At 41.9% G+C, this 13,069-nt stretch overlaps 1 protein-coding gene across 1 annotated transcript; it reads left to right on the forward strand.

The window, feature by feature from the left end:
- Positions 1–1,879: 1,879 nt before the first annotated feature.
- LOC128734853 (nucleoporin Nup188) lies at positions 1,880–8,149 on the forward strand. Its single transcript, XM_053829230.1, has 7 exons — positions 1,880–2,006; positions 2,078–2,303; positions 2,376–3,822; positions 3,882–6,325; positions 6,383–6,670; positions 6,725–7,099; positions 7,160–8,149. Exons 1-7 carry the CDS (start codon positions 1,981–1,983, stop codon positions 8,099–8,101), a joined length of 5,748 nt encoding a protein of 1,915 aa, XP_053685205.1. The 5' UTR covers positions 1,880–1,980; the 3' UTR covers positions 8,102–8,149.
- Positions 8,150–13,069: the final 4,920 nt, after the last annotated feature.

The following is a 13,069-nucleotide window of genomic DNA, read 5'->3' on the forward strand; positions in this document are numbered from 1 at the left end:
AGTTTGTCGGGTCAGCTAGTGATCTGTAAACGTCGATTGGCACTATCGAAATTTTTACCGAACGTTCAGCTGTTTAGATTTCGGTAAAATTTTACCGAATTCGGTGCTTTTTGTTAAGTGTGTAAGGCTCTCTAGCCAATAGTATTGCAAATTGCATTCAAAACGCGAAATGCAAAAATCTTGTAAATATTGCCCTTTTCATTGAAAGTTGGATTTTGAGCACACTTGTTCAGTCACACATTTTGTAGGTGAGAAAAGTTACCAAAATTTCGTGGTAAAAACCCATGAATCTTAGTTGATTCCTATTTGAATAATTAATAATTAATAACGATTATATGACAGTATATGCAAAAATACGTAAGAAATAGAACAAAAATGTTAAAATAATAACAAGCCAAGAAGAAGATTTCATTTTAAACCCTCAAATTTTCGATACTTTTCCGTGACGATAAAGTTTGATGGTATTATCGATATAAGATTACCAGCGATATTATCAGTAGCACACTTTTCATCACAGTTTTGAAGGTTGCAATTTATAACTGTGCAGTCCAATTGAGTGCGAAGAGCGCAATATATCCCACAAGCATTAATTGAAGCATATATTGTCAATTGCAAGGAAAGTTTTACCATCCAAAGTGCGATATCGCTCATAAAAGTGCTGTTTTATCTTAAATCGATTCGGTCTCTTCGGCGCACTTATTGCTTGGAAGATGAAGAAAAAGTGCGCCGAAGATATCGAAACGATTTAAGCTAAAATGGCACTTTTATGAGCGATATCGCACTTTGGATGGTACAATTTTCCTTGCAATTGACAATACCTCAATAAACAAGCAAAATGAAGTTATATTGTGCTTAGTGGCGCAACTAATAGATAATCTATCCTACATGGGTGATGAAAAATTTAGTGAAGCAAATGAGATAAAGGTGCAAGTTGGCTGCAAATTCCCAAGCAAAATCCCACAGGTCACTTTTCTTACTTTGCCCACATCCCTGGCACGAACGTCATTCTCATACATTTTTCTTGAAGCCGTTTGAGCCAGGCTTGCTGGCTCGATTTTGACAGCATCTGTAAGAATTACGCAATCATAGGGTTTTATGGTTCAGAAAATATGTTGCATGCAGGATGTAGATAATGAACGATGTTCGTTTTTTTGTGCTATCGGCAACATAAGATAGGAAAAATTCTGACTTTTAATAGTCTTATTTTTTACGATAAACAAAAAAATGGAAACAACACGCTGCTTTCGTCATACTGCGCAGCATTAAATACAAGCGTTGTTCGTTTAAATTTTATTTCAAAATTTGTTGTCTACCTCTATTACCACCACTATCGGAGGCGGCTTCAGCTGACTAGAGTGACTATATACCAGCGGGGTGCTATCCCAATCTTAACGAACGGTGTTTGACAGTCGACTTAACGAAGGGCGCTATTTCAAGAAACGCAAGAAATAGCGCCCGTCTGACAGGTAGATTTGCTGCCAACCTTGTCGAGATGTGCTGAGATGTTGGCAACAAAAACATGGCACCCATCGCAAGCCCCTGCTATATACAGAGTGGCGACAAGTCATCCCAAATGTATGCAATGCGGCTTTTCCAAGGTTTTTCTTTCTCTTTCCTGCATACGCGTTGGATAGGTCGTCTGCTCGATTGGAATGACACTGACAGATAATTATCATTCCAATTTTGACATTGTCGCCACTCTGTATATAGTCACTCTACAGCTGACAACTGTCGTGACAGGGATCTGGCTTTGCCAAGACTTTTGAAAATGTCACCTGGCATCCGTGGTTTTTAGTACATCGTAATAAAAACAATTCAAATGTCAAAATAAAATTTTACTGCCGAATCTGTACGGTACGTTATAGCGCGGTTTGTCGTTGCCGGATAATCGAGTGATTTTTTTGCGTTTAAGTGCATCAAGGCATAAATTAATCGCAAACGTTATTCTCGGTTTGGAATAGAATTAATTTTCTACCTACCATGGAAGATTCAAACGGTGAAGTGATGTAAGTATAGAGCAAAACTGACTTTCTGAACTTTGTTTACAATTTTTAACCTTCCACATTTTTTTCTCTAGTCAATGGAAGAAAGTGTGGCAGCTAATCTCTGGTATCCACTACGAGACTCCGAATGCTGTTGTTCAAGATAAACTAATGGATGTTTCAAAAGAGCTTACGGATGGCATTCTGCTGTACCGGAAGAGCCACGCTGATAAGGCATCAGAAGCAAAACTGCAGACTATGATGAAGGAGCGTCATCAGCAAAAGCTATTTACGTTCGCTACAAAGCTGTATCAGTATCTGGTAAGCTAGCGGTTTTAATTTTTAAATATTGGTTTGTGTTAATGAAGGTTTTGAAACTGTTTTATCCTATAGGATATTGATGCTTTGCAAGCCTGGAACATCCTTTGCTTTTATCTGGTCAATGAATATCGGGGACCAGCAACCGCTCTAGCAGAATATATTTCAACCGAAAGTTCAATGTTGACCTTACTGAATGATATCTGGGCATATTACAGGCTGGAACGAATGATTATGCTAAAAATTACTAAAAATTTGCTTGAGTTCTGCAACTCAACTAGTCATCCGTACTGTAGAGAATACAAAGCTGTTATCGATAAGATTGGTTTAACAAATTTGAGGAAGTCCTACATCAAGCAGTTAGAATATCTTGTAAACGAGACAATGCCGCATAAACTAATCCCTGGCGATATACTGAATTGTCAAAGCAAGATGGTTTCCTGGTCTGAGCGCAAAATGCGGGAGATAAATGAAATTCTGCATATACTTCTGCTCATTATCAATCACGGAGGCATTGATGCAGATGATTTCAGTCAACTGTTCAAGCTGTTCAAACATCATTCCTTTGGACGTCAACAGCAGTATCTGGATAACACGAATGAAATACATAGTGATATGGTGAAGCGAATTACTTTCAGTGAATTGGCTATCGTATATCGTGTGTTAGATGTTAGTGAACGAAAAGAAGATGAAACATGGATAGCAGGAATATCGAAAGCACTCGATGGTGAAATTGTAGCATTGCATCAATTTCCCGAGCATGGGCCCCTTCTGCTAGTGTGGATGCTTTTCAATTTTCGTTTGACAAGCTGCCTAGAAGATGACGACATGTCTAATCGATACCGACAGTTTGGTTCCAGGGCTATACAGCTCGGCGTGTTTCAGTACTTGCACGCACTCGTAACACATCCAACTTTTGCGGATCATAGCTTGGTATGCCGCATAACTCGGCGAGCAATATTCAACCATCTTGGCTATCTATGTCAGTTATTCGATTCGGATGGATCTGTTTCACATCACAACAAAATCTTCGATCTACTAGCCGAATTGTTGCATAGTCCATCAATTGCGTCAGAATTTTGCAAAAATGAGGACAATCCTATTCGTTCTCTATTTGATACAGCGTTGGAAAATTTTCCTGTAGATTTTGTCCCATTAGCAACTATTGCTCATGCGCTGGCCTCGTCCGGTATTACTCAGAACAAATACGTACACGATTTGGTGGAGAATTTACCGGTCTACAGTGAGGTGTACAATCCTGACCACTACGATTTGCGTCCATCGCCGAACAGCGAGGATGAATTTGTTCTACTGCGTGACTATGTACCATTTCGTAAGATTGGTTGTAAAATCCCACACGGAACCAGAACGGTTGTGATTGACAAACGAACGCAAACGCTGGCTCATTTCCGAACACGGTTCAATTTCTTCAGCGCGCTGCACCACGAGATCAACGAATTGCTGTCGGACGTGTTGGCATACACGCAGTTGAACGACGAGCGAATCAACCGGATCACTGCCGGTAAGTGGTTAAGTTAGATTTTATTTAGACTTGTGCACTAATGTTGAATTTTGTTTCAGGGATCCGCTACTTGGCCGTAGCTGTGAAACGTCTGCAGCAACCTCACGAAATCAGCTCGGAGATGGTGCATCCTACCGAGATGGTTTTTGATATTTTGCTCAAATTCAAGGTCATGCAAAATCCTCCTATTGAACTGCTGGCCGAGTGTCTTAATGTTTGTGCCGCGCTGGTACCACTCTTTGAGCCGGAAATCTATTCCCGTGTGATTAATCTTAATGTTCTCCCTAGTGTGAACAATGTCAACCTGGACTATAATGATTACGCAACCGGAACGAGCTTCGAATCTAGCTTGATTGGATATTATCTGGTGAATTATGAGAAAAATCTGGGCAAATATCGGATTTTGAAGGCCTATTTGAATTTCCTAAAAACCTACACAAAACTAAACAAAAGCAATGTTTTTGGTGTGGAGTTGCCTGGATTAATATTTTTACTGCGTGAAGTTTTTCCTCACGCTCATACCTGGCGATTTGAGCAAGAAGCAGAGCGGCAAAAGATCTATGTTTTCATTTTGCAGTATATCTTTGAAATACTGCAGCTTAGTCCGGAAACCTTGAAGAATGACCCCGCCAGAATGGTGTTGCGCAACGTTTGCGTTTATAGTCTGCTGGATTTGGACAATGGAATGACTCTACTGAAGTTTGTCGCCATTGGTAATGGTTATTTGCAGTCGGTGATGGAAAGCGAAACAAGCTGGATGCTGGCACCGGAACAGAGCATGAATTTGATAGTGCAACTTTCTATGACAATATTGATGCAAATTCTACGTCTGAAACATGCAGTAATTGGCGATGATAAGCTGCTATCTCCTTTAGAATCGGCAATTTATACGCAACCGAAGCAAAGGGATACCCTTCGGATAATTCCTGTGGTAACCGGATATATGAACAATATTTTCAACCGAAGATTGCCTATTCTCTCTTGTCGACTGTTGAGACGCTTCTCGATTGAGTTTAGAATGTCGCTGCTGGCATGTCTAGACATGGAGCCAGATCAAATTCGGTTAATTTTTCTACAACGCTTAAGAGATGACCTAGAGAGCGATAATCTGAAAATTGCTGTCCTCGAATTTGTAGAAGCTTGTATTCACAAACAACCGGGTCTAACAGAAGCTTTCTTTAAAATTCACTACAACGATGTTAACCGTCTCTTTCTTGGCACAAAACCAGGAAAAAAGAAAACCATCAGCGATGGAATTCCAACCTACATGGAGGAGTATCTGGAAGCGATTGCAAATGACACGAAAAAACTAGCCAGTCCATTACTTTCTCGTATAATGTCACTGTTTCATGCACTGTGGAAAAATAATATGCAAATTCTTTGCAAAGATTTGCTAGAAAAGAAAACGTTTTGGCAATCACTTTGCAATCCGTTGTTTGGTAACATAAGCGAACACATCAGAGCTTACAGTCAGCTGTTTAATATTCTTGGCATTGAGCTGTTTAAACTAGACCCATCCAGTAAAAAGGTGGATGAAAATTTGAAAAAAGTGTACGACAGATTCTTCGACTACGATGTCTTTGCGCGTTGGGTCAGGTCTGTTTTTGACTTACCCAAAACGAGCGGTGAAACGAATGATGACAGTTCAATGTTTGCTGCAGCGATCACCGACGAAACACCTGAGTGGCTCAGCCGGTTGCAATCTTTCAAGGACCTAATGGTAATCGTAATACGTAAAAAAGACTCGGGGATTTACCTGCCTGAGCGCAGCAAACGATACTTGGCGAATCAGTGCTTGGACGTTCTAGTAGAGCGAGCTGAATATGCTGAAGACTTTCGTCCATTCGTAATTCTTGTTGAATTATATCTGATAATCTTATCCGACTACGAGCATAAATATACGGACAATGCTGAACAGGACAATGCCGTTTTAGATAAAATACAGCATCTGATGAACGCTCTAGCTGTAAATTATAAGGAAATCCACGTTAGGGCAAAGGAATCCATTCTGGCAATAGGAATACGAATCGTTGAGCTCCATGCTGATCAACTGATTGATAGTGACATGGAAATTTCAAGTATTACTCGCTCTGCCGTAGATATAGTCTGTTCGGAGATTTTCGACCTGGAAATTGCTACAAAAATAGAGTTGAAGAATCCTAATCAATCGCATGTTAAAAGCAGGGGTAAAATTGCTCTCCTTTTGTCACTGAATCTGTTGAAGAAGTTGATCCTTGTGTTTGAGGAAAACGAAAGTCCCGCCTCCCGATGGCAATGTTGGCTAATACGAAACAAGCTATTTCAGCGACTGTTGAGCGTTATTAACATAATGCTGCCAATGTTTTCCAAGCGCAAAACCACAACCGAAATATTGGAACTATTGGTGGTGCTGGCTAAGAGTAGGTGTTCTGCGGAACTGTTGCATTGCGATATCGGAGACTATCTGTGGTTGAAGCTGCTCCCGCCGAAGGAATTGCTACAGAGACCTTACCTGACCGCAAGTGTGAGTAATAAATGCAAAAACCGGCTTAAGTTGACTCTATTCCAAAATCTATTCTAGGAGGCAGATAACAAGTGGAAAACCCAAGACTGGTGGCCAATTTATACGAAAGGTATAGAGCTGGTGCGAGTGCTTCTGTCTCAGCACAAACATAGCTTTTTCCGTGATGCTATATTCTTCGCCGGGATTCATGAGGAGTACCTGATGGATTCTCTTCTACTGGCAAAGCAATCATTGGAAGAAAACGCGGTCCTATTGATCAAAGGTACGCTAGAACTGTTGGGCGAATTGGTTAATTACGAAAAAGATTGGCGGCTTGAGCACGGACAAAGCTTGATTAACTTAATGGTAGGTATGCAGTAGAAATAAATATTTCTTGTATTAAAAGCTTTTCAATTACAGCGCTGTGTACAAATACTAATGGATCACGCTGTTTCATTATTGTACCGCCCGAAGATTTCGAAACGTTTGGCAGGTGGTCCAGCAGTAGAGTTATTTACCGATCAAGATGATCCGAACGCGGTAGACACTTCGGATGAGCTAGTAACGGTTATGAATAATTTGATCGAAATTGTAAATCTCTGTGCTAAATGTTTGTTGAAATTCAGTCCTTCCTTGCTAACACTTCTTTGTGAGGTCAATTTTTTCCCTGGACATTACTATCCGCTGATTGAAATTCAATTTGGCGTTCCAAAAATGAACTCGGAAAATTTCTCCCAGCTCAGTTTCGGTACTGTTTTGAGAGCAGTTTGTATTTTTACTAAGGTGTTGAATGTGGTAAGTTATTCGGTTGTCATTACTGTTAACTTTTATGCTAACATACATTTTTATTCACAGCAACATTACTCGTTCCAAGAAACACCATTGAACGACCTGCCAGATCCAAAACCCTCTGATATGGACAGCGTAGATACTGGATCTTCACTGTCCAATTCCGCTTTAGTGCGCTTGAATAAATCCGCTCTTGCCGCAGCAGATGGTTCGACTCGTCAGACACGGACGCCATTCTCTAAGTCGCTATCTATGACTTCTGTGTCTAGCTTCACATCAACGAATGCTATTGCCCTTTCAAATGAGCTACTGACGCACCTCGACTCAAAACTATGCATTAGCGGATTAGAGTTCATTTTGACTCTTCTTGCTTCTCAGAGTTTACTGGCATTGAAAGACACCAATTTGTCGCAACGCGAAAAACAACTAATCAAACGCGAACTTAGTACAGAACTACTAATTTTCCACGATTTCGTTAAAAAACGTATTCTCAAGGATACAAAGGAAATCCTTGTTAGAAAAAAATTTGGTTCAGTTCCAATTTACAACACCAACCAAGATGATGATGACAACCAAACGTCAGACAGCCACATCCAGGTATCCACTGCCATCCAACCGATGCAACCGAAAAAACCCGATCGCAATTTGCGTGTCAACGTAGTCCGAAAGCAACACTTACAGCAAGCCGCATCAACGTCCACTCCGGTTTCCCAGGGGGCCGTATCCCGGTCGGACCTGAATGTTAAACCACTCTCATCGACACCGGTTCCGCGAGGAATTCTGAAACCCTCTCCTCCAACGTCGTCTATAAAGCGAGTGATGTTTGATGACGACCACTTTGCCAGAGGCAAGAAAACTTTCGCCTACTCCAGTTTAGATGATGAGCCCATATTTTTCGAACCGGAGGAAACAAAATACACCGGATTGTCGCACGTTCGAATCGTCGAGGAAGATTATCTGCATTTTCTGTCTAATTTACTTTTGATCATTTCGCAAAGTGAAAGTTGAATAATGTTTTGTTATATCCTCCTTGGAGACTCAAATATAAGGAATTAAAACGTGATGATTTATGATTCAATAGATTTTTACGAGAACGTCTACTAATTTGAGTTTCTGTAATCTACATTAATAAGTACACTTGGGTATGAAATGGGGAAGGCAAATGAAGAGCGTCCAATATAGCTCTAGCCATCCCAAGCCCCTACCTAGCGCCTCCACGTGGTCATACCTGGTAATGCTCTATTGAGTAGCCAAGCTAGGAGGTGCGTTGCTGGGAGGTTCCCGGCTGCCTTGGCCAAAACGAGTTTTAATACTGCACATGGATACCAGAATGAAAAATTAAATTAACTATTAGAAGCATTTATGGAACCTTGAAGGACGCTACTCTATTCCATACGAAGGACTGCTGGTGAGATTGTTCTATTTTTACCATATATACCACATTTCATCTTAATATCATATTATTAACAGTATTATTATTGATATCATAAATGCGGAAGGCTGGATGACGGAGTGGATTGCCAACCTGAATCCTTAAGGTCTGAAGCAAATATGGCACTTCTCAATTCAAAACAAACAAATCATCACGTGGGTTAAAGTTGGTACAGCGAAATTGATTATTACATGGAAGGATCCTAATGCTGGAAGGCGACTCTTATAACCCCGGAATGCGCACAAGTGCCTCTGCTTGTGGGTCCGCCCAATCCCTTTTGGCCCTTCTGTAACAACATTAGTGTGAAATTCATTTGATAATCAAATTTGGATCTACTGTAATTCTACCCACATACATTGGCAAGTCCTTGAAATGATGGTGGCTTTCCCCTACTACTACTACTACTCTACATTAATAAGTACACTTGAGTGTATTAATTCACTATTGAAAATTAGCGCAGAGGGAGGGCTCCTAAAAGGAAGATGGTTGTAATTGCTATTATCCATGTACTTACTTTTTCGGCGACAATCCGCTTATTGAATTCATGCCGAATTCAGGAGACGTCTGCACGTTTCTCGGCCAACAGCGCTCATCCAATGGGTACGGCGTCTGCCTCGAAGTCGTCGACCTCTATCCACCTTTACGCGAGAGTACCCGGCTAGCGGGTACAATTTTCGGAAAACGTTAGCTTGCCTTTGGCAACTTTATTCACGTCAAGTTGATTTTTCCACCCTTGATTGTTGTTGTAGAACTTTCAAGTGTACGTGAGCGGAGTTCCCAAAAGCAAATAAACTTTGTCGAAAAGTGTACCCACTAGCCGCCATTAAGCGCGCGAAAAGGTGGATCGGGTTCTCTGCTAAATATTGTTTTCGCTGGTCTCTCATCCGGCATCGTTGCTACATGGCCAGTCCAGGCCAGGCCTTTCAAGTATTCAAGGGTATATTTCATGATTCTAGCACCTGTGCCACACTTTCGTCTGATACGCCGCCAAGAATTTAACGCAAGATCTTCCGTTCAAAAATGCCAAGAGCTCGTCGGTCGTCCTCCTTCAACACGCACGCTTCGTGGCCATAGTGTATCACCGGGAGAATTGGAGTCTTATTGAGCGTTGGTTTTGTACGAAGTTGCAGGCACGGGACCTCAGCTGGCTACGTAATTTGTAGCGCACTCTGTTGGCAGCCGCTATCCGCCTTTTCACTTCACGACTCACATCGTTGTCACATGTCACTAACGTACCAAGGTAAACAAATTCGTCGACCACTTCAAAAGTATCTCTATCCATCACCCTCGCAGTTCCAACAACCGATGGGCTACCACGCTTTCTACCTGCCGCCATATACTTTGTTTTGCTCGAATTTATGGTAAGCCCTATCCTCGAATCTCGGCTGGGAGAGGCTGTTAGAGTCAATAGGATCGTAGCACTGACCCCGCACTGTCCTGTATTCTACCAGCTTGTTGCGAAGTCTGTCGTATAAAAACAGAAGGTCAAATTTCGATAACGGAATTAGCACCCAGGCTTTGCTATCCTCCCAGCTCTCTCCTTAAGCTGCGTGTACGCTTCTTCCACAGCTCTATGGTTAACACCGATGATATCGATTACGTCCGCAAACCCTAGGAGCATTTGAGATTTCGTGATGATGTGCCACTTCTCTGCACGCCTGCCTTTCGAATAGCACTTTCCAATGCAGTATTGAACAGCAAATTCGATAATCCGTCACTTTGCTGCAAACCATCTAACGTCACAAACGAGTCCGATGTCTGACCAGCTGTCCTGACGCTTGATTTTGAACCACCAAGAGCAGCACGTATCAGCCTAATCAGTTTTGTTAAAAAACCTAACACCACTGACGAACTGACATGACACATAGAAGAAAATCCTTTAAAAACCATCGTCCTACACATTTTGCTTGCACACTAGCACCCTCTGTTATGCATGTTGCGGAGTAGCTTGCGTTTGCAGGGTTTTACGCTGTAGGGTTTTTATATTTGTATATGGTTTTATACTGAAAACTAGAAGCAACACTCGCGCACCGCGGTGTGGTCATGTTGCGAAACATTGGTCCTGATTCCGTTGACATTTTTGAAGAAGCTTTTCGAAACAGTGCTTACGTTTCTTACGGCGGTGAAGTCTCTTTTCGGCAGCCCTAGTATCTCGGTATCTCTCCATGCTGTGACATGTCGTAGTTGTTCGATTCTTCTCGTCAATCACTCGTTGGCACTCTACGTCGAACCATTAGCTGGAAGTGACTACAGCAATCTACATCGTGGATATGCTCGTTCAGGTTTTCTGCAAGTTGTTCACCGATTCGTTCATCAGTTTTCCGAGCGTACTCTGCAACGACTCCTCCCGTTAATAACTGTCGAATGTTCAGTCTCATCTTTTAGCGTTTTTGTTTTTTAACCTGGGTTTGTTCCAACCCGACCACTCAATAAACAAACATTTTCGAGAGAATAAACAAACTTTTTCAGGTTGTCAGTGTACCCGTCGTCTAAAAGGTTCAACCCAGAGCGAAACTAAGTTCAACCTGAGTGAAAAAACAAACGTTTTGACAGACGGTCGATTGGAACTAGAGCGAACCTAGTTTGGACCTAAGCAAAAACAAAAACGCTATTTGTTATTTGTTACCGAAATCCAGTCAATCGACAGAAGTAAAAGTGGTATCCTTCATTGTGAAAACCCAGTCAGCACGGCGAACCTTGATCTCGGTTAAACGAGGTCCGGAAAACGTCATCGCGAGACTAGTTTTCGACGTTGTCCTGACATACACCAGTTGGTTGGCAATTTGACCTTGTTCGGGCACCAAGTGGAATCTTCCATCGTGAATTACCATTCAGCACGGTGAAAATTGATCTCGTTGAAACGGGGTCTCGGAAGACATCCTTCAGTCACTTTACAAGTTTTGACGTTGCCCCGGCATCATATGCAATCCGGCCTATGACCTGTGGTAGAGATCAGCCTGCAGCATACCATATCCAATTACCATAGTCACCCTCAGGCCGCCACGTTCCATCCGGTTTCTTCGAATGCGAACCACGGTAAATTTTTCTAACAAAATTTTCTAACCTCGCAGCCCACTCGGATTACAGGCTAGAGATCACAGCCGACAGTAACAGCCCCGCCGACCATGTTTCGTGCGAATAAAATTTCGTGGAAGGTACGTTTGTTAGGTCAATCCACACATCCGAAATCTCCTCCGTAACCTCAACGCCCTGGGACTCAGTGACAAAAGAGGTCTTGTGTGCCCACTCCACGACTTCCAGACCAGGAATCGGAGCTTTGACAGCTTCCCCTTCTGGGCTGGGTTGCTGCGCTTTTCGGAGGCAAGGGCTCATATCTTTCTCATCGATCTCAATTTGAATATGTTCGACTACCGAGCGCGAATCTTGCCTACTACGCCACATCTGAAAAGTGCCGGTCATCAACCAGAACGTCGTCGATCTGAGAGCCTGGCAGATGAGTTCGTGTATTTGGGATCGCTGGTGACCAGAACCACGGACAACAATAGCAAGGAAATCCAGCGGCGCATTTGAGCGAGAAATCGGGCCTATTTTGCCTTTCGAGAATTTGGAGACGAACAGCCATAAAGTTTGTTGGCGGAACATTGTTATGTAGGTGAAATCCTAATGAACATCGCACCTATCTATTAACAATTACGGGGCGAGTGCAACGATTGTTACACCAGCATCGTACCTCGAAGTTAACTGGGCGGTACGAACTTGGGAGTAGACTGTTCAATAAGGTTAAAATTACCTCAAATTAAACTCAATAACTAGAGCGACGCCAAGCATACCCTCAAAGGCATTAGAAGCTATTCTTCATCGCAATGTGCCATTACTTCAGCACTTTTAATTATGTAGAGACTTAAAGAAGTGGTCTGAAAATACCAAGATTCTATCACATGAACCAACAACGGAAACGAAGAGCAATTGGATGGAATAAAGATCTAATTATGATATCTCATACAAGATGAATAAACTGACACGTGCAGTAAGGACTGACGATGAACCTCTAGAACAACGACTTAAATATGCTTAAATCTATTTTAGTGCTGCTCTAGAACAAAATGGGTTGCTATGGGAAATTGTCAACAGATGTCCAAGCAGTCTATAGTCGATTCATGACATCTATCTATAACGCATAGGCATAATATCGTACATCGTTTCATTGGAGTCTCCTCCGCGCGGTATTAATTGGCAAAAATTTCACGGATGGTTAATACTCTTTTTCGTATTGTTTGTGATATACCATGCGTGTCCATAATTGATGCGTGTCCTTAATTAACATAGCCTAAAAACCGGGATGGTTACTCCTTCTCACTACATCTACCAAAATTTACTGCCACAGATCACACGCATTGTTATCACCTGTTCTGAAGGTCATAGTCGGAGAGTAATACGCATGATTTTCACGAGGATACCCGAGAGAAAAAAAGGGGAAAATAAACACCCTGAGATTTCATTCAGAATTCAGAACCTTCTGTATCATTGTGTCGCATATACGCTTATCAAATAATTCTATGTTTTGTTTATTTGTTTTAACAAAC

This window comes from Sabethes cyaneus, chromosome 2 (genome assembly GCF_943734655.1).
Source record: "Sabethes cyaneus chromosome 2, idSabCyanKW18_F2, whole genome shotgun sequence".
In the NCBI taxonomy this organism is placed as follows: domain Eukaryota; kingdom Metazoa; phylum Arthropoda; class Insecta; order Diptera; family Culicidae; genus Sabethes; species Sabethes cyaneus.